The 22,138-nt window shown below is 37.5% G+C and overlaps 1 protein-coding gene, 1 long non-coding RNA gene and 1 pseudogene across 4 annotated transcripts; 2 read left to right on the forward strand and 1 right to left on the reverse strand.

The window, feature by feature from the left end:
* LOC107686191 (klotho-like) overlaps window positions 1–2,409 on the forward strand; it is a 7,594-nt pseudogene extending 5,185 nt beyond the window's left edge.
* Window positions 2,410–2,987: 578 nt separating this feature from the next.
* Window positions 2,988–5,855, reverse strand: LOC107686217 (replication factor C subunit 3). The gene is made up of 9 exons (XM_016483126.1): window positions 5,569–5,855; window positions 5,139–5,276; window positions 4,987–5,054; window positions 4,809–4,906; window positions 4,471–4,652; window positions 3,812–3,948; window positions 3,562–3,660; window positions 3,345–3,414; window positions 2,988–3,222 (listed from the first exon to the last, which is right to left on the reverse strand). The coding sequence occupies exons 1-9, from the start codon at window positions 5,653–5,655 to the stop codon at window positions 3,031–3,033; spliced, it is 1,071 nt and encodes a 356-aa protein (XP_016338612.1). The 5' UTR covers window positions 5,656–5,855; the 3' UTR covers window positions 2,988–3,030.
* Window positions 5,856–7,104: 1,249 nt separating this feature from the next.
* On the forward strand, window positions 7,105–11,822 carry LOC107686218 (uncharacterized). 3 transcript variants are annotated; one of them, XR_001634028.1, is made up of 3 exons: window positions 7,105–7,296; window positions 10,749–10,853; window positions 11,198–11,821. It is a non-coding gene; the product is annotated as an uncharacterized LOC107686218 (long non-coding RNA). The 3 variants fall into 3 exon arrangements; XR_001634029.1 differs by lacking the exon at window positions 7,105–7,296 and adding an exon at window positions 8,835–8,902 and having other exon boundaries at window positions 11,198–11,822; XR_001634030.1 differs by lacking the exon at window positions 7,105–7,296 and adding an exon at window positions 9,451–9,526 and having other exon boundaries at window positions 11,198–11,822.
* Window positions 11,823–22,138: the final 10,316 nt, after the last annotated feature.

Raw genomic sequence — 22,138 nt, forward strand, 5'->3', positions numbered from 1 at the left:
ATATAAAAAGTTTATTTGAATATTGATGGTCGAATGTTGATTGTTAATTTTTAAATAAAAAAAAAACCTGATAGTTAACCTCGTATTACATCTAACTGCACACATTTCATGAAAATAAAAGGAAATGGCTTTAGTTTGTACACTTCAGCCCAGCAAATCAAACGTACTTGATTGTTCTTGTTTGACCCATTCAAAGGTCACTTTTATAGAACTTAGATTCTGTGTAGATCTTATGATGTGTTTAACTTTAGTCTTTGATCTTTGTTCAAACTTCAAACATTGATAAACATCATTTGGATATATTAAAAATATATTTTTATTTAATTTCTTTTTAATTCTGCCTTCTGATGCTGTTTTGAAGGTTGATGCTATACCTACCCAGTTTGCCGACCCTAGTGTTTACATCTGGAACATTTCTGGTAACGGAGAGCTGAAAAAGGTCCCGGGTGTGCTGGTGCCCCCTATGCACAGGAAACACCACTGTGCCGATTACAGCAGCATCCTCCAGCAGGTGTCTGACGTACACCGTATGCAAGTCTCACACTTCCACTTCTCCCTCAACTGGTCCTCCATCACCCCAACAGGCCGGGTGTCTGATGCTAACGAAACACTTCTAAAATACTACCATTGCTTTGTCAGTGAGCTACAAAAGGTTAACGTAACCCCTGTTGTGACCCTTTGGTACCACACAGGGAAACTGTCCAGCCTGCCAGCACCCATGGAGGCTGGTGGGGGCTGGCAGAGCAAGGAGACAGTTCAGGCCTTTGCAGACTATGCCAGGTTATGTTTCCAACGACTAGGAGCTCATGTAAAGCTGTGGATCACGCTGAATGAACCTAACGATGAAGATCTTGAATTCACTGTGGGACACCAGCTGCTCCGTGCGCATGCGTTAGCTTGGCACGTCTACGACACCGAATTTCGCAGAGCCCAAGGTGGTAAGGCATCACTGGTTCTTCATATGGACTGGGTCGAACCTGCGTTTTCTTTCAACAGAGAGGACGTTGAGCCTGCAAACCGAGTCCTGGACTTTCGAGTCAGCTGGTTTGCAGAGCCCATCTTTGGTAGTGGTGATTACCCAGCGGTGATGCGTACTTGGCTCCAACAGCGAAGCAATATTGATCTCTTCAACTACCACTTACCCGCATTCAGCGATGAAGATCGGCTGTTGGTTAAAGGAACCTACGATTTCTTCGCCATCAGCCATTTTACTACATCGATGGTGTATGATGGAGTGGAGGACAAATACACCTTCAAAGACAAGTTGCAGGTACAGCTGATTTCTGACGTGACCTGGATCATGTCTCCAAGACGCAACTCTCCTGTGGTCCCCTGGGGTCTTCGCAAGGCAAGGAAATGTTAGTTATTCATATTATTTAAAATATTAAGATTATTAAGATTAAAAAAACGAATTATGTACTGATATTAAATGTAACTCATAGGTGTAATTAAACTTATTGTAAGTGTAATTAAACTTACTGTTTGCTTCAGTATTATTATATGTTGTTTATTTATAAAATACGAATTTATAATAAATGTTATCATATTTGTAGGGTGTCCTAGACGTTGAATTTTACAACATCTTTTTTTAAGTTTCCCAGTACAATAACCCACTTGGATAAGTTCTGATGACTCAAAACAATGCTGTTTCTATTTAGAGGCACAAAGCTCACGTTGTACACACACATCCACACACAGCAGCTTAATTATTAAGCAGAAAACTGGGGAAACAGTTTGCTGATCTCAGGAAAACTAGCAAGCCGCTCTTTATCTGAGCTTTGGAAAAAATATTTGTTTACCATTCCCAAAACACTGGCAAGGCCTTATTTACTTTGTCATCTGAATTCGCTTTATAGTTACATCATGAGTTCTCTTCAGTTGTTTTCTAACTTCTGATTTGTTCTTTTAGCATATACACTGGATGGAGTCAATCTGAAGGGATATTTTGCATATGCGTTCAGCGACCAGCGGGACCCAGGCTTTGGCATGCATGGTCATGTGCAGGAGGAGGTCATTTCAAAATCTTCACTGGCCCATTACAAAAACATTATCCACCACAACGGCTTCCCTGCCCCAGGCACACCTCAACAACATTGTCCCCATGCTCCAGTGCACGGCTCTAGACGTTATGTCCTCACCAAGCAGCCTGTTGTTGGCTTTCTCTCTCTGGTGAGCTCTTACATGCTGATCACAGTGTGCCTTGTTATCTACTATGCAGTCAAAAGGCACAAAATAGCCACCAAAAAATTAAAGAAAATGGTTCCAGTGGACTCTTGCACTTTTAATTTATTTGTTTTACTGGTTAGTTTGATAACCTACAAACTATGCTTTTAACTCTTTCTTAAATTGTAGTACTTCTGGAATTTCTTAGTGGGTACTACACAAGCCAATGCCTGGATAATTATTTAACTGCAGCTTTACCATGTAAAAACACTATTTATTTGTAAGAAAAAAAAGTATATCGCATTATTTGGTCAAGTTTGCACAACGGCTTGGTTTTTGCACAAGTTGTAAAAAAAAAAAAGTTATGGGGGAAAAGTGATTTATTCTGTTCTGGCGTTTTGAAGACCTTGCTATGGTTAGCTCAAGTAAGTGATGTTAAAGAGGTCATATATATACATATATTATATACTATTATATTACTTTAATGTATTAAATAAATGTTTAATGTTATACTTAATTTCATAGTAAAGTAACTTTGATATCTTTAATTTTTTATTACCTATCATTTATATGTACTCTTATAATTTTCTTTATCTGCCCTTTTTGTTATATTTACATATAAGGATTATATTATGCTTTTTTTATATATTTATGTTTGCGATTTCCATTCCATTCTTGCTTTATGTTGTCATGGTTTTGCTCATTTCATCTGTGTCCATGTGAAATTCTGTACCTCTTTGATTAGATACCCAAATAGCAATAACAGCAGGCCAAAAACATTTGAAATGGTTTTTATTATGAAAAACAAACTTTTTAAAAAATGAATAAAGTTAATTAATATATCTTATTCTTTTAGGCTACAGTGGCTCAGAACATAAAGTTGTCAAGTCCATCTTCCATAAACTTCTTGTAGATGGCCATGAATTTAGCCACAAAGGCCTCCAGGTGGTAGACTGCTTTGCTTCCAAGCTGCAGTCTGTGCTCATAGTATGCCGCCATCTGAACCACCTCAGCCTTCAAATGTCCATCACAGTTACTTAGCAACTCTGTCACCAGGCCCTGGAATACCATGCAAAGAAAAAGTGTTAATGCAGTGATTGTTCACCAGTTTTATTTAACCCTGCAATTTAACTATTTCACAGTACACATGATTTATTTATTCTGCAAATAAGTAGCTATACCTTCATGATGACTTCTGGTGGGATGCAGTGAGTCAGAAGTTCATACAATCGTGCCCGAACTTCCAAAAGTCTGTAAAAATATAATAGACGCTTTAGTTTGCATGTACATCACTTAAAAACATACCAGGTTATTGAAACCAAGTTTATTCAAATCTATCATAATGTAAAGGACAGCAGGGGATTTTAATTGTGTGCTTGTATTCATGTATGTTCTGACCTTTGAGGGCTCTGCTGGCTGACTATAGCATTGGCAGTCTCTCTGAGGTAAACCTCCCAGTCTGTCTCAGGGATGTCCTGGTCTGGAGAGAATGGATACCTGCAGGAAAGTCAATTTGGGAACAGATTACCTAAACTGTATGTGTGGCATAGACTTCAGGTGAGTTGTGTTCATTCAGAGGCTTCCTTTGTGATTGAACAGCACCGATCATTTATTTCATTCTCTGCAATCTTTATTCTTGCTGACTTACTGTTGAACTCTGCAGGCCTCACACATCAGCAGGGCTTTACGGAGGTTACGGCCAGATTTCTCAGCGATCTGTTTGGCCAGTTCAGGAGGAAGAAGCAGCCCCTCCTTCCTGCACACGCCTGACAGAACACTGCACACCTGAGAGGACAAAGGTTGGGTTGTTTTCACATGTCAAGCAAAACACATCTGAATTTAAAACTTGTAATTGTAATGCATTTTTCATAAATTGATATATTTAAGAAAGAACGCATATGCTCACCAAGACTGATAAAAATACAGAAAAAGCTGTAGTACTGTGAAATATTACAACTTTTCTATTTTAATATATTTTAAAATGTAATTTATTCCTGTGATGCTAAAGCTGAATTTTCATTACTCCAGTCTTTAGTGTCACATGATCCTCCAGAAATCATTCTAATATGCTGATTTGCTCAAGAAACATTTCTCATTACCAATGTTAAATACAGTTGTACATAGTAGTTTATTTATTTTTTTTGTGAAAATGATTTTTCAGGATTCTTTAATGAATTGTCGAAAGAATAGCATTTATTGGAAACATTTTATTTTTTTCAAAAATTATAAATGTATTTAATGTCACTTTTTAAAATGCATCCTTGCTGAATAAAAGTAATAATTTCTTAAAAGAAAAAGAAACTTCACCTCTTCCACACTTGGCAGGGGGACTCTCACAGCCAGACACCTGCTCCTGATGGGGGCAATCACTTTTGAGGTGGAGTTGCAGCACAGAATCAGTCGACAAGTGGACATGTACTTCTCCATCGTACGGCGCAAGGCATGCTGGGCATCTTTAGTGAGACGGTCCACCTCCGTCAGCAGCACGACTGAAGAGATGAGACATTTTATCATTGCAAGTTCTGTTATATTACTGTTGTATAAGTGTACAGATCATTAATATAAAGCTATCAAATCCAGACACAGCTCTTAGCTATTTAACATAAAGATTAATCATCTAACCCAATGAAAGAAAAAAGCCGAACCTTTGAACTCCCTTTGAGCACTGGACTGAATCTGCTGAGACTGGGCAACAGTTTTGATCAGCTCCTGAATGACCACACGGTCACTGTTCCCAGCATCACTGAGGAAAGCAGATCAGGCATGAGGTTCTGCTAGTAAATTCTCCCAACATACACAGAGCCCAGTCAATCTTTGCATTACCTTGGATTCACCTCTAGATGGTAGTTGCTGGCAATTGTGTTGATTTCAAGCTTCTTTTTAGATGGAGTCTACAACAGACAAACACTGATAGTTAATACTGTAGTATTAGGCTATACAATTAGAAAACAGTTTATAGCAATTTTTTTAAATACCGTGATGGACTGGTGTTCAATCCTGAGTTTCTCGACCCCGGGACCGTACAGCTCTCTGAGCAAACACATGATCCGGGTTTTCTTACCAGCACCAGACGGTCCATAAACCAACAAGTGGGGGAAATCACCACACTGGACCTGTAAAATTAACCAGTGAGTTATCTAATTATCGTTTTATCTAATTATATTATTCAGTACTAATTAAAGACAGTATGGCTAATATGTGAAGCACATTTAATTAACGTTATATCACAGCTACTGCAAAGTATATTGTTGCTGCAACTGTAAACAAACAATTTGAAGTATTTACTTCCAGAAGAGAGCGCAATGATGTACATAAAATATAATTCATATTTAGTTATTTAAATTGACTTTAGTCTGACCAAAAACAAACACCAGTTCGCTGTCTAGATAGTTTCTGCTTCTTTACCAGATTTTTGAGCTGGTTTGCTTGCTCCTTGTGGTAGTCGAGTTTAGCCAAGGACGATGGTCGATATTTATCAACCCACAAACTCATTTTCTCCCCTGAATGATAAGAATATCGCGCCTCTGTAAAATTTTTTTTTTTTGAAATAATATTGTTGCTGTGAGCTGCCTGCTCCCGCGAAACGTAAACCCGAGCAGCGCACTGTCAGAACGGCATCTACAGAGAGCGAAGAGGGTCAAGTGCTTTCGCGTTTCGTAAAACTGCATTGCTGCGCTCCTTACAGTTCGGCACCGGCACTAATAGATTGTAATCAGTACTGCCGCTCCCTATACGCAGAGTACGCAGTTTGCGTAGGGCACCAACTCCCAGTTGCTCAAAAAAAAAAAAAAAAACCATTTCGTTCTAAAAATCGAAACATGTACATATATATATATATATAATTAGTAATGGGACAATTGATACCGCAGCTCCGATGCAGTTTTCAAACCACTATTGTATCACACATAGGGATATGCCGGTATCAAATTTTCATGTTGCGATTAATTGCTAATGCTTTTATCACGGTATTATCACGATATTGAAATTAGTTTTTAAAAAAAGTGCTGTCATAATACAGTATAACAGGTTTAATCGATGCTTGTATCGAAATGACAATACCACGTGATTTATGACGTTTGAAGCTTCGAACTTCATGCCGTATCGGTAGGTCGGGACAGCTGGTTTGAAAAAACTAGCGCTTCACATCCCATGCATATAAGGATTATTCAGTCACTTTTTATTCAGAACACTTTCATGTTTATAACTGGGGTCTGAGACCCCGAACACAACATAAGGGTAGGCCTATAACAGCTCACCCAAAATATATTTTTTCAGCTACCCACGTCAATTATTAATTATGATCACATGTTTGTGTATTTTATATTATTGATCGATATGTGAATCCGTTGACCAAGCTATACATGACACGAGTTGTGGTCTCATTGGCACAAATGATTGATTCCACTCTTGAATGTCACAGACTTCCGAAGCTTTGTCTGGTCTCATGCTTTTTCAAACCATCTTCTGCTCCGCGATGATTTGTCAGAAATGATGGAGAAAACAAGTCCGACCACCAGATGTCGCTAATGCACACTGTGTTTAAAGCTTCGAGTAATGAACCGTTTTTCGGCACAATTTCATGAAAGCCTCAAACGCTTCAGAAAGCCTCGGTTTCCCATCACTATATAAAATGAACGCAGCAGGCAGTATAATGCTGCGTTCACGCCATATCGTAATTACCGTAATTTCGAGATGACAGCACGTGACGTTCTACTCGGAGCTGTTCACGTCCTCGGGCTCGGACTCGGAATTATGCTTTTCTGTGGCAACACTATCAACGCCTAAACAGAGCCTGCGGCGGTCATGTGGCACAAGTCGTAGCTCTCAGAAAACTCCCAGTTCACAAGTTGTAATTACGAGTTCTACGAGGATGTGAACGCTTTTTACAAGTTGGAATCTCGTAATTACGGGAATTCCGATATGGCGTGAACGCACCATAAGCACACGTGACATGGCATTCCCGCATCTGCGCACGCGCCCGCGCTCGCTCTCACCTCATGCTTGTGGTTGAATACAAATGATCAACATAATTAATGGACAACTAGGCTATATCAGGGAAAACACATCAGCGCAGTCCGGCGTAGAGAAAAGAAAAAGAAAAAGCCCAAGATGAAGCCCGTGCATCACTTTCAGGTAACTACGTTCATAGTCCTGTGAAACTTCTTTGACTGACGTTAGTAACGTGTTTTAAAGTCGGTAATAATTTCACCACCAACAACAACGCATCTGACTTAATATTCTAGTTTCCATGAATTAAAATGTAGGCTATTATATAAAAACAACGAGGCGATTGGTTAATAAATAATGGTCATATTTCACTGAATAACACTGTTAAAATACACAATGTAATACAAAATAAACAATTTACATTATTACAAATGCCTGCAAAGGGCACTAAAGGCCTGATAATTGCTGCTGTTACACTTACAGGACGATCAGATTCTTGTTTAATATTGACCAAACATTTCATTCAAATATCCACTTAATTTTTAATTGGCCACCTTTTTGCGATAGAAATGCTACAACCTCTTGTCTTTAATTTCTTCAATAAAAACATGTGGACATCACAGCCCATACCAAAATAAACCATAGTTATCATAGTAAAACTGCTTAATTTTCTTTTGTGTGATTCTGAATGCTTGAGACCATAAAATCAATCAGACAACTGTATTAATAAATAGCCATAGTTAACGGTCTAGAGCTACAATTTTAATTTATAAATAATCACATTTTTATTACAATTTATTTATTTACTTTTATATTTTATTAAAGTTCTATTTTGACCCCTTATAGTAGTTTTATTTTTTTATTTTTTATTTTTTTGAGGAAAGGGGCACAACAGTACTATTCTGCTTAGGGCACCCATTTGGCCAGCAGCGGCCCTGATTGTAATGAATTTATTGAATTTTTTTTCTACGTAATTCATGAGGATGCATAGCCTTATTGTCATCAAATGATGCTCATAGGCTAATGATACGAGAAATAAAAACACAATAGAAATAGGCTTTTAGACAGGTTGAATTAACATTTTCGTTACGATCTATGACCAGTATACGAGCAGTGTAGTTCACTTTGTTCCAGACCTGTATGCCTTTCTTTCTTCCGTGAAATAGAAAAACGAGAGTCCATAAGCAGAATAAGCGTTGCAGTCAACATTCAGTTTCATTTCATTTATCAAAATGTTATATAAAACGGCCCTCTGTACGAACCATCAGAATATAGATAGGGAAAAAATCATTTTGAGAAAACAGCCTTTAAAGACGTATTGTAATTGAAATTTAAGGCACAAATAGATAAGTGTAATTAAAAGTGTAAATGTGTATTTTTCAGGAGATTGAATTGAATGACAATATTGTATTCAGAATATTCAGATCTGTGTTAGGGATTCCTTGCACCTTACCTATGCAGTTTCTGTCATTCAACCCACAGTGATTCAAGGTCTGTCTTTTGCCCTTTCCACAGTTTTCACCTACATCCTAACGCTATGCTGCCTTTATTGGCAAAACAGCTTAGTCTGATGTCTACACTGATGCTTATCTCAAAATGAACTGTATCTCCTATCCTTCAAAGAATGATATATTACACATTTGTGTACACGAGACATTTTGTGAAATTATTGCATACAATAGGCTACATACTGTACAGGGAAAACATAATCTCATGTTTGTTTTTTTCAGCTTTGACTTTATTCTGTCTGATATCTGTTCCCTTCAGAAGCTCTATTAAAGAATATTAAGAGGTGAGCGAGAAAGGAAAGATGACAATGAGGAATACAGAATTGTAAAGTGTTTGCTGATAAATGATACCTGCATTCTCATACCTATGGTATCTCAGGAATGCTTTTCAAATCACAGAAATATTCGTCCATTTTAGTTGAGGAATTTCAGCAATAGGCCTAGTTTCTGCTGTCTTGCCAATGTTATAGGCCTACAAGTTGAGTCAGGAATTGTCACAATTCCACAATTAGCCTAGTATTATTCCAACACAGGTGAACGTCATTTTGGGTCATGTTTTTTCCATGTTTCACACCGTTCATACTTTATCTTGCGTAAATGAATACAAGGTTCCAAGGTTTCACACTGCCCTTTTATAAAACATTGGTTATGTTACTATTTAAATATTTATAATGTAAATGTTATTGATTGGATGCATACACTTCGCGAGGAGCACGTGGTTCAATGACGTCTGGGAAAATGTTGAAAAACTATGTTTTAATTGATGTCAAATGCACAAAAACTACAAACTCTACATTAAATTGAACGTGTTTGCCATCACAGATATTTTTTTCCCCCCTGAAATCCTGAAACTAGGCAGCGCGTGGAAGTCGAAGCAGTACAGAATGCGTGTATGAATATTTAATGCGGTAGGTACTGCGGTAGTTTATGATTGGTTGTCTATTGTTTAATGTGCTGTAATATTGGTACGAATTAATATTTAATAAGATAACTACTGCAGCAGTTTATGATTGGTTGTCTGTTGTTTAACAACTCTGCAAAGCGTTGAAAAACCGCATTATGTTTGTCGCGTGCACTTTGGCATGTAACTAGGTTTTTACACAACAAAAAATGTGTTAACTATCTTTAAAAATTACAAATATGAATGGTTGTTTTACCTAGTTTAACTTTGCATGGGTGGTTAAAAAGACGATAGGTTAGTAAGGCTTCGCTGAACAAAACACGCGAGATAAAGTTTTTTTTGGGGGGGGGGGGGGGGGCCTCGGAGGCGGCTCCGCCATGGCCTCCTGAACTGCCTGCACCGCCATGGCCTCCCGAATATCATTCTTCCCCACATGGATGATGATTCGATTTGCAGTCTTGTGCTTCAACAAAATGTTCCGGAGTTCCCTGTTCACATCAGAGACGGTTGCTTGATGAAAGCAGCATGTTGTTGTAGTCCTGCTACTGATGTTTCTGATAATAGAGTCACCCACTATCAGAGTCCTGGGCTCGGCTGTGCTCTGAGCTGAATGCCGCTGTCTACTCGACCTTGAGCGCCTGTTAGTAGCGATGTTAGCTGCTGGCTGATCCGATCCATGTTTAATCACATTTGGTCCAGAAGGCCAACAATTCACTAAAAATGTTTTTTTTATTGGTCTTATGAAGTATTCTAATTTGTTGAGATAGTTAATTGGTGGGTTTTTGTTAAATGTGAGCCAAAATCATCACAATTAAAAGAACCAAAGACTTAAACTACTTCAGTCTGTGTGCACTGAATTTATTTAATACACGAGTTTCACAATTTGAGTTGAATTACTGAAATAAATGAAGTTTTCCATGACATTCAAATTTATTGAGATGCACCTGTATATGGGTGTAGTTATAAAGTATGGCATGTCAGAGTACTCCGGTATTACTGTCTGATGCCATCACAGTGACGGCAGACTAAATGTAAGACCTGTCATGCCTTGTACTATTATACCATAATTCGTACATTTAGTGTTCATTTAAATTAATCTAGTATGCTACTAATGAGTAGTATATAGCCTAGTGTATTTCGTAAAAGCTGTTGATAAATCTCGTTCTTCATGGCCAACACATGTCATCTTTCTCTTTTTTACTTCCCTCCCCTTGATGGCATATAAACAGTATTCTCAGAGAACAGCCTGATGTTACAGCAGTTCATTTCAGTGAGATCGAGGAATCATCCCAAAGGAAGCACTTCACTACCTGTATGGATAACTGAAGACTCAGGTAACACCACAAAACAGACATTTTCCTTTTCCTTTTTTTTTTTTTTTTTTTCCTTTTCTTTTTTTTTTTTTTTTTGTCTGAAAATGTTTTTTATTTTCTTTTGCATTTCTCATTGTAAACATATTTTGTCAATAGACTTGTGTCATGCTTTTCTGATTTTTTTTTCTTCAGAGAAAAAGATATTAATGATTGCACAAATTTCTGGAAGAATCTCAAACATTTCACAATTAAATGAAACTTAACTCCTGATCAGTGAAAGAGCAATGAGAGGTTTAAATTGTACCTTCTTGAAGATTTTGAATTTTGAAAGCTAGTTTAATCGCAAAGTTTTTTAATTATTTCAGGTCATTTCCTGTTGATACGGCATCATCACGGTAGTTCTCTTACTGATTTTGAGGGAGCAATGTCCACTCAACATGTACAGTAACCTTCACACAACAGCACTAACATTCCCCTTCATGTACAGGTGCAAAGCATCCTTCCATTTTCATAAAGTCACAAACAGATCAAAAACTCCATATGTGAAGTGTCTGGTGAAGCTTTGTGGTCTGGCTGAATTTGGCAGAGCACTAACAGAACATGAAATTGTCTGCATTACTGTTGCCGCTCAGATGGCGAGGAGTAATTCTCAGTGCAGGGTGATGCTGCTAAAGTTCTTCATGAACTACCTGACTACAGAGGGATATTCACAGGTTTACAAAGCCATGGCCGACTAAACAGAAGATGGTTGAGGGACACACAGAAGCTCCCATCAAGTATAAAGACCTTTAACTCTCCAGCAGTTACAGCATTACAGAGACTAAGAATGAGGAGATGCCAGCCAGATGTGAAAATAAATGAGTTCCTTTTTTTGTCATTTGCTTGTTTGTATTTCTTATTATTGTTTATTTTTGATCTTCTCTGGGAAAAGAGGTCTGAATGATGCAGATGACATAAAAGCATACCACTAGATGGCAGTAACAACTATAGATACAGCAGATGCTTACAAAATGTTCTGTTTTGTTTAGAGGTCTAATACCTGAATAATTTAAGGAATTAATACTTTTATTTAGCAAGGATGTATTAAATGGATCAAAAGTCACAGTAAGGACATGTACAATGTTACAGAAGATTTTTATTTCAAATAAATAAATGCAGTCATGGTAAGCATAAGAGACTTCTTTCAAAGACATTTGAAAAATCTAACCAACCCCAAACTTTAGAACAGTGCTGTAAGAGAACCGGTGTCAGATTATATAAGAAGCATGGATGGTTTGTGTTGGACAGGTAGGGCGGTTCATTAGATTGTAAGGCACTAAAGTCTTAATCAGTTTGGTTAGTGTGACCAGATGCCAGGCAGTCCTGATATTTACTTTCCCCAGCATGCATTGCAACATATTGTTATTAATTCTGAGAACGCACTTCTTGCTTTTTGCATCTCTGTCAGTCTGTATCCTGTCACTGAGGCTCAGAGACACTTTGAAGCCCCAAACGAGTTTATTTATATCTCTGGGTTGCGACTTGTGAGTTCGTGGCACAAGGATGAACATGCAGTGTGGCTTCATTATGCCTCTTAAATGAAAGCATGACAACTATATGACTAGGTTTTTGCATTTTCACAAGAAAATGTAAGTAGTTTTTGCCTATTAGGGAGTTGTGGATGGTTGCTGGTGTTCTTGATTTGCGAGTTTTATTCTTAGGGTTAATTCATTAATATTTAAAGTAAAGGTGCACACTGATTTGCACCAAAGTTTAATTTTAATAGAGTTAGAGGTTTGTTAAAATTCAAGTAGAAAATAATCATATATATATTTCACGATATGTAAATATAATCTACCCTGGTGTGTTTTTTTTTCTTTCCACAGTGATTAATAATATATTGCATTCTTGGCTTATAAAATGCTGCATAACTTTTATCTGCTCTCAGCGGTGCCAAGGTGTTTTTTAAAAGTGGGTCAGTCTGTCATTCGTCCTTTCTTGTTCTGTTTTTACATTCTTTAACCTTGCAATCCACATTGTCATGGTCAGGGCCAGTTTTTCTCTGTGGTAATGTAATGCGGGTTGTCTCGTGATCAGAGTACAATCAATACTCTGCTGTTGATCAGAAGGTTATGACTAATTGTTTCCACTGGAATGCTGTGGAATATTTTAGATTTATTAAAACACTCATTACATCCTTGAGAATCTTAGAATGGACTCACACAAAAAATGTGTTTTGTTCCTCAACACTGTTTTGAGTATTTTAATTCCTAACCAAAGCAATTCCAGGGGCAGTCTGGGGGGCATTTAGTCATCTTTACACTGTTAAAAACATGTTCTGTTACAGTTTTATCACCGATACATTCTCCCCACAACCTCCACAATCCTGGCACTGATGGTGACCCTCAAAAGGAATTATTGTGAGGAGTGAAAGAGAGAGGCTTTGAGATTAATAATATATTGCATTCTTGGCTTATAAAATGCTGCATAAGCTTTATCTGCTCTCAGCGGTGCCAAGGTGTTTTTTAAAAGTGGGTCAGTCTGTCATTCGTCCTTTCTTCTGTTTTTACATTCTTTAACCTTGCAATCCACATTGTCATGGTCAGGGCCAGTTTTTCTCTGTGGTAATGTAATGCGGGTTGTCTCGTGATCAGAGTACAATCAATACTCTGCTGTTGATCAGAAGGTTATGACTAATTGTTTCCACTGGAATGCTGTGGAATATTTTAGATTTATTAAAACACTCATTACATCCTTGAGAATCTTAGAATGGACTCACACAAAAAATGTGTTTTGTTCCTCAACACTGTTTTGAGTATTTTAATTCCTAACCAAAGCAATTCCAGGGGCAGTCTGGGGGGCATTTAGTCATCTTTACACTGTTAAAAACATGTTCTGTTACAGTTTTATCACCGATACATTCTCCCCACAACCTCCACAATCCTGGCACTGATGGTGACCCTCAAAAGGAATTATTGTGAGGAGTGAAAGAGAGAGGCTTTGACACAGTAGATGGATAGAGACAGAAAATGAAGAGCAGAGTATTTTTGGGGGGCCCCACTGGCTACATTTAACGCTAGGACCATGCTTTCCATAGACTGGACACTTCCACCAAATGAACAAATAGCTTTGTCCTGTAGCACTCATGTCTGTCCCAGGCTGCTCAGTGTTGGTTCTCGCATAGGGGCCTCTTTAAGCAAGTTCTGGGTCTTAAATAAAAATCCCCCAATCTTTCCCCCAGTAATTGCGACAATTAGAAAAAACCCTCATTTAGTGCATGGCGACGAAGCCACTTCCTGTTCGTTTACAACCCCAGATTCCCAAACACACAGCTCCAGTGTGTGTGTGTGAGGGGCTATTTTTACCCATGTGAGGCTGGGGGAGTGCGGAGAACGCATAGAGTGATGGAATGTCTTCAGCTATGAAATGCAGCGTGTCACACGGAGACATGCACTGACAGACAGACACGTTCACACAGACACACTCTGCAGCACAAGCATACACTGCAGTGCTTTCAGCATTCATTAAATGTTCATCTTGCTGCAAAGCTCACTCAATCATAGAAGAGAACTCTGTACACAAATCATTGGCTAGATTTTAATTATAGAAAGAAACTAAATTTGCCAACTCACATCTGATTAAAGAATGACCCTGTAAACAAAGCAGGTATTCCAATATTTAATAACAGGTTGTTAAAATCAAAAGTTGCAACTGTGTTATTTAATGAGCTAACATGAACTAAGACTTGTATTTTTTTAAACAAAGATCAATACATTTTGTAGCAAATGTAGCTATTGCTCACTGTGAATGTTAATGCATTAACTAAGGTTAACTAATGAGGTCTTATTGTAAAGTGATACCTATTGGTCTTTATAGTTCTTTTGCACTTTAATCTGTGTAAAACTTTTAGCTTTATACATTTTTCTGTATTGCTTTATTGCATTTAAATGTTCAGTTATTTTTGTTATAAGAAAAAAAGTTATTAAACCTGTTATACTGTATTATGACAGCACTTTTTTTTAACAAAATTTCAATATTGTGATAATACTGTATACCGTGATAAAAGCATTAGCAATTAATCACAACATGAAAATTTGATACTGGCATATCCCTAGTTCTAAGATACTGTACTATAGGCAGTTCCTCTATATATTCATCTCTTTATTGTATTTATTGAGTGACGCTTTGTTGTCTGTCTCCATAACATCAGAAACTCCCAGCAATAGTAAAATAATGTGAATATATCACAAAATGATTAATTGATATAGAATAAATTGCTTAGCACTGCATGATGTGTATGGATTCTATAGGTGGAAACTCCTAGTGTGAAAAGCATCGTATAAACATGATTACTGACACCAGCTCAGCATACATCAGCAGTCATGACAGCAGTAGTGGAATGCGTTGCCATGTGCGTAGCCAACACCCCCAATTAATTTAGTATTGCATTAATTAAGGATAATTGTTTTGGAGAAAACCTGCGGTTACTTTTCCATGGTAAAATCCTCTATTTTGTTATTGGTTGACAGAATGTGCCATCTGGCCCCCAGCTGAAACCTCTGAGATTACCACGTATAGATGCCAATAGTGCACGCTTACCCTGCATTTTATGATACAGACAGAAATCTATTTTTATAGTTACATAGGTTTTTTGTGAAAATACACTACTGTACAAAATGTTGGAGAAAATTAATACTTTTATTCTGCAAAGACACTTTAAACTGATCAAAAGTGACAGTAAAGACATTTATAATGTTACAAAACATTGCTATTTGAAATAAATGCTGTTCTTTTGAACTTTCTATTCATCAAAGAATCCTGAAAATTTTTTTTTTTAAATATAATAAATCTGTTTCAACACTGATGACAATAAGAAATGTTTCTTAAGCACCAAATCAGCATACTAGAATGATTTCTGAAGGATCACGTGACACTGAAAATTCAACTTGTGCCATCACAGGAATAAATTACATTTTAAAATGTATTCAAACAGAAACAAATTAAGATTATAATAAAGTTTCACAATATTACTGTTTTTACTGTGTTTTTGATCAAATAAATACAGCCTTGGTGAGTGTAATAGCCCTAAACTTCCAAACATTAGTATATATTTTGTTATAACTATGCTAATTTATTAAAATATATATATTTAAGAAAAAATTCTTAAATATCTATCTTAAATAAAAACAAGTCTTTAGGTGAATCATTAGACTCTCCACTGCAACATTAGCTATGTTTCCATCCATCTATTTTCATGTGCATTTTGGAATAGCGCATAAAAAACACTGGATGGAAAAATCAAGATGCAAATAAATTCTAAAAATGCGCATAAAAATCGTATGCACACAACTGCATCAAAAAAGTCATGTGACTTTGCATGATGGGATGTGATAACCTGACTAACCAGTGGACCGATCTCGTTGCACAGCATCAGAAATGTTGTTTTGGTTGTTCTGAAATGCCGGAGCAAAGTCTGTCATCAAAGTATTTCTGTATAATTGTCTTACACAACTGTGTTCCCAAACAGCAAGCATCCACCTCCGAAAGCAATGCCAGTTATTGTGTTTCGTCTGCTCGCTCTGAGGCACAAGTAATTTATCATATATGAAAATTATTATATTCAGTGGCTTCTACTTTTCTTTGTGATATTTAGTGCCAGTTTATCTGGAAGTGATGAATTTTTTTGTCTCTTTGACTCTTTGGATGGAAACGGTGTTTAATTCGCAAATGTTTTATGCCATATTCCAGTTTTGCGCATAAGTTAAATTTGCATCTTTGGATGGAAACATAGCTATTGCCTCATATGAGAGAACTATGGTCCGTGAGGAGGGTCCTGTAACGGCGTGACCGCGTCTTTGGGGTTGCTGCAGCGGTGACCTCACAGACCCAGTGCAGTGTTAAGACGTGCACACTGGGTCTGATCCAAGCCGGACATTCCTCCAGAGTCAAGTGGGAACTTTGGAGACAGTCAACCATTGTGTGATGGGTGAGGGTTTTTGAGAGGGTGGACAAGGGGGACTCGAGGGCCGAGAGGGAAGAGCATGTTTTTAATACCCCAGTTCAACCCAGCACACACCCACCCTACATAAATAGCTCCTGTACATGCTTATGTCAGTTGCCTTTAGTCTGTTGCGAGTTTTGAAGACAAAAGTGGCATTCTTGATGAGGGTGTAAATATGGCCCCTCTGTTTGGGGCAACTTGACATGTTTGTTCCAGAAAGCTGTTGCACAATAAGCTATATCTGAGAAAAAGCCACAAATTTCAGACTGCTTGAAATTTTAGTCTGAAAGGAGAGGAAGTGAGGTCATGTCGCTGTCCCATTGCCAAGATCATTTCCATTGTGCATGAGCTGGCACAGGGGAATCTTCAGATGTGCGTGCTTGAGTCGTGACATTTCAGTTCTTATTCACTGCTGTTGATGTGCCATCCAGGACAGCGGTGCAGAATCATCTCTCACCTGGAAGCCCAAACTCGACAGAATGAACAGGGAAGAGCCTGCCGTTTTGTTTCTTTTTGAGGAAAAGGGACCGACTCTTATCTGAGAAAGGTAGATGAGATAACGTACTTTGCTGCATTTAGTTATTTCCTTTTGTGCTGTAATTTCCAACTCATTGTACAGTAAGAATGTATTAAACTGCCAAAAAAAAAACACATCCAGTTTTCCATAAAATGTATCCAAATGCAATCTTAAAGCAAGATAATATATATGTTTGTTTTTTCCCCCATGTTTAATGGTTAAAGAATACATCTAACTAAATTGAGAGAGATTTATGCTTTAAACTAACAACAACAACAATTTGGCTATTGGGTAAAAAACATAAATTAATTCAATGTATACACTAGTTTTGGGTCTGATTTTTTTTTTAATGTTTTTAAAAGAAGTCTCTAATATTCACCAAGGCAACAGTTATTTGATCAAAAATAATATAAAAACAGTTAAACTGTGAAATATTATTGCAAAAAAACTTGTCCCTTTTTAATTTTATTTTAAAATGTAATTTATTCCTGTGATGGCAAAGTTGAATTTTCAGCACCATTACTCCATCTTCAGAGTCACATGACCCTTTAGAAATCATTGTAATATGCTGATTTGGTGCTCAAGAAACATTTCTTATTATTACCAGTTGAAAACAGTTGTGCTGCAGTTTGTGGAAATGAGATGCGTTTTTTCAGTAGTCTTTGATGAATAGAAAGCTATTCAAAAGAACAGCATTTATTGAAATATATTTTTTGTAGCATTATACATGTCTTTACTCTCACTTTTGATCTTTTGATGCAATGCATCCTTGCTAAATGAAATATTTATTTCTTTAAAAAAATCATACTGAAACCAAACTTTTGCACATTATTGTACTTTCTGAAAAGTTATGATGCACAATGTGTATATAATTTAATATTATATTTAAAAAAAAATCTAAATAATTTTCTTCAAGTAAATTTGTCTTGATTTATGGAAAAAAATAGACAAAAACAATTAGGATTACTTTCTTGCAGTGTAGTTGTTCTTGTTTCTAAGAGTGCTTCTGTTGTTATGTTTAATTTCATGAGATCACTTGAGTCTGTTACAACAAAGGGCTCCTTGTAGTCATACAACATTTTAAAGCCGGTGTTTCAAAGCCTTAGGTGTTTCTAGCTCTCTTGAAACTAAAACAGTCCTAGACGTACCTTCTTAAGGCTCTTGATTAATGAAATCAAGTGTGTACTGAATACTGATGGAATGAGGTTTACAGAGCAAGCGACCATGCTGAAGTTCAAATGCATTTGTTTTATCAATCCAGCAGTGAGGCTAAATGGAGGAAAACAGCCCCCATGACATGATTTAAACATGTTTGCATCACCTGTGTCCTTGAATGACTCTTTCCCACGTTAGTCTCTTTGTTTGAATTTCATTAGGTGGTGCTAGATAAGATTTATGTTTGTGTGTGTGTGTGTGTGTGTGTGTGTGTGTGTGTGCATGTGCGTGTGAATGACAAATGTTAGGTGGAGTAAGTGTGCACATCCTCTGTCTTTGCCTCCGCATTAGACAATGTAACTTTGATTAATTTACTGTAGTTTGTCTGAGATCTCTTTGCCTACTTCCTCCTAAAAATAGCAGTTTATGTGTCACAGAGAGGACATTTGCAGATCTAGTTGTAGTGACACTTAATGATTTCCGGAAATCCTTTTCTAGTGGGTTGTACCCACCTTGAGTGTTTCTTAACTTTTTTATTTTATTTTAAAATTTATTTTATTTTATAATTTTTTTAAAGATTTATTTTTGCCATTTTCACCTTTATTATGATAGGACAGATCAGAACTGACAGGAAGCTGTCAGAAACGCTCCACCTTCCCCAGCTCCACCTGTATAGGTCTGCTACGAGGTGATTCATGTATGCTATATGGGGGTTATTTCATGTATGTTATATTTGCAGCAGCAATATTTCTTACATGCTCACAGCAGCATGTTGTGGATGCATTGGCAGTAGCAAGTCTCGGTACTTGCTCTGCCGCAGCAGCGGCAGCGTAGCAGATCTATTCCGCCAAGACCAAATACATTAACATTGTCATGTACATTACCATGCCAATCCCTCCGAGAGTTGTCATGACAGAACTGTATTTCCTATACCATGTTTTATTTTATAAAGTAACCTATGAAAGTTTTGCTGTTTTTTTGTTTCCTCTTTTATCTTTCTGTCCGTCACTCTAATAGATTGACCCATTTTAGAAAGAGCCAGAGATCATGCATACAGCCTGACTTCACCCTTGTGATCCCGTGTGACATTTCTTAACCTTGTGACTCTAGTCCCGGGCACAGTCAGACCAGTTTCCTGTCTAGTATCAGAGCTCATGAGGGAATTAATGGTGACGTTTACACCAAATGCACCAAATAATTTCATTTCCTGTCATGGCCTGGCCTCAGGATGAGGTAGAATCAAGTCTGTGATGAGGATTCTGATTGTGTGGTGTCAGTGTTGTCCAACACAGCTGAGGATTAAGTGCAGATGAAGTACATTTCAGGAAACATGACCACTGTGATTGTCCTCAGATTGTTACAGCCCTCACAGTCGATTAAAACCCCATCTGCCGAGGGCCGACCTGTCGCGTTAAAACAGGACACGCACCTTACAACCACTTTCTCCCTCCGTTTTATTGATTTCTTTATCTTGTCAGACTGAACACAGTCAGTAAGAGAGTTTGAAAAGCAGTTCTATACTGCACAAAAATAACTCTATACCCAAAGGATCAAGGTTGCAAATGGTGAAACCAAACCGTGCATGCCTCATTTACAGGCCCAGTTGAGTAATATCTGTTAATTCCAGGCTCTGTGAGGGGTTGCGTGTGAAATTTGGGCTAGCGGTAAAGCTGCAGCGGGGGACATCCATTGCCTGGAACTCAACGGATTTTGAGTCAGATAGAGGTCGCAGAAATGGCCCCCACTTAACCCTTAATCCGAGTTTACCGTCAGTTTCAAACACGTCTTGAATCAGAGGTCACAAAACACTGAGACATTACACCCTTTTGTAATGTAGTGATGTTGTTTTGTTTTTAATCACTCTTTAGCATCTCAATTGTTTTTTCCTAGAAAGCAATGATTGAATGAAAATGACTAATAACAAGCACTTGACTGTATTGTTTGTGTTGACAATGCAGATGTTGCAGCTTATTGCAGTCTATATGTATATATGTCTTTGTATTTTGTTTTGTTTAATGCCTATGTCAGAGTTTAAGGTCGTGGGACCATACCAGGCTTCTCGGACTGAGTTTATTTTTCCTCGGCTACTGCTGATAAAATGCAGCTGTCCAAATGTGTCTCTGAGTGGTGAGCGAGCCGCAGAGAACCGGACGCATCCAGCCTTGCATGCTGTCCAGCCATCTGCGGGCAAAACGGATAACGGGTCTGTCCTCCCCCAACCCTTGGGTCGAGAAAACAGCCGTTTGTGACCAGGTCATGGTGCGCTCCTGGACCAGCACGCTTGCACAGCTACATTGTTCCTCTTGGGTTATGTAAACACGAGGAAAATTAGATAATTCTGCTAGAAGGAAACCTGTAAGTTACCCAGGCTTGTGATGTAGTTAACTGTGCTTGGTTCACTTTCCCTGTTGAAAAAACCAGCATATGCTGGTTAGGTATGTTTTGAAGCATGGCAGCTGGTTTAAGCCGGTCCTTATTTGGTCATGAGCTGGTTTAAGCTGGTCAAATTCGTTCCAAGCCTGTTTTCTGAAGATATTTTAAAGAATGTCTCAGTGGGGTCCACAACAACATTGTACTTAATTGAATTTGTCCAGTGAGCAACTGAAAGTTTTCGTTTGTTCTTCACATTTCACATCGGGCATTTTTCAAAATAATACAGAAAAAAGTATCAAAACACACAACATGCTGTAAAGGAGCACAGCAGTGGACATTTACTTCCATTTTTGCATCCTAAAGTCTGGTAGAGTTTGATCCTCATTCAAGTTCACATATTGTGTTGAGTGTGTTTAGGGTCTAAAGATGGTATACAATGAAGGAAGTCACTTCTGCCTTTGTCCTGGATGGTCTCAGAGGACTGTGATTCTGTCTGAGCATGATCGTGCACACGTTCTCTCTTTTTCAGTTGGGTCTAGCTCAAATGAACTTGTGGTCTGTGTGGGAGCTCTAGAAAAATGTGATCTTTCCCCTATTCTTTTTTTGAAAAAAACATTTGTTCAGTTGAAACGTACAGTCTTAGCTAACACTTTCATATATTGTTGAAGTTATTCTTGGTCAGACATCCAGGTCCAGCATTTCCTCTGGGTCCTTTCTTTTTTTAGAATATCACATGCGAGCCCGAAATATGGGTCACATCAGAAACCTATTATATCTTTAGCTAGTCGAATGGCCTTCATTCTATCCCAACTAGATCAGTTCATAGACACCCCTGAGACTAGCTAAGAATGAAGGTCAGAAACAAACCAAAAATAAACGTCCGCTTCCCTAAAAGTGTCAATATTTTTAGAGCTAGAGGTTAACCCCTTGATTAAAGAAAGAACTGTAGCCTGTATGAAATTTTGTCTTATGTGGCTTGTGCTTATTTGTGTTGTGAATTTCTTGGTTTTATGATTTTTATTTATTTTTTTGTTTATTTTGCAATAATGCATTTTCATCTTTGATACAACCATGATACTTAACTTGAGTGAATGATTCCCATATTTATGTATCATGGTATTTACATGGTACCTCAGGGTTAGAGCAGTGCAATTTTTTATTGTATTTAAAAAGATGATTTTTATATAATAATAATAATATATTGTTTTATATTAATAAAATAATTATACATTTTATATAATAAAATACTTATACATTTTATTAAAAAAATAAAAGGTAACA

Source organism: Sinocyclocheilus anshuiensis, unplaced genomic scaffold, assembly GCF_001515605.1.
Source record: "Sinocyclocheilus anshuiensis isolate Anshui unplaced genomic scaffold, SAMN03320099.WGS_v1.1 scaffold437, whole genome shotgun sequence".
Lineage (NCBI taxonomy): Eukaryota > Metazoa > Chordata > Actinopteri > Cypriniformes > Cyprinidae > Sinocyclocheilus > Sinocyclocheilus anshuiensis.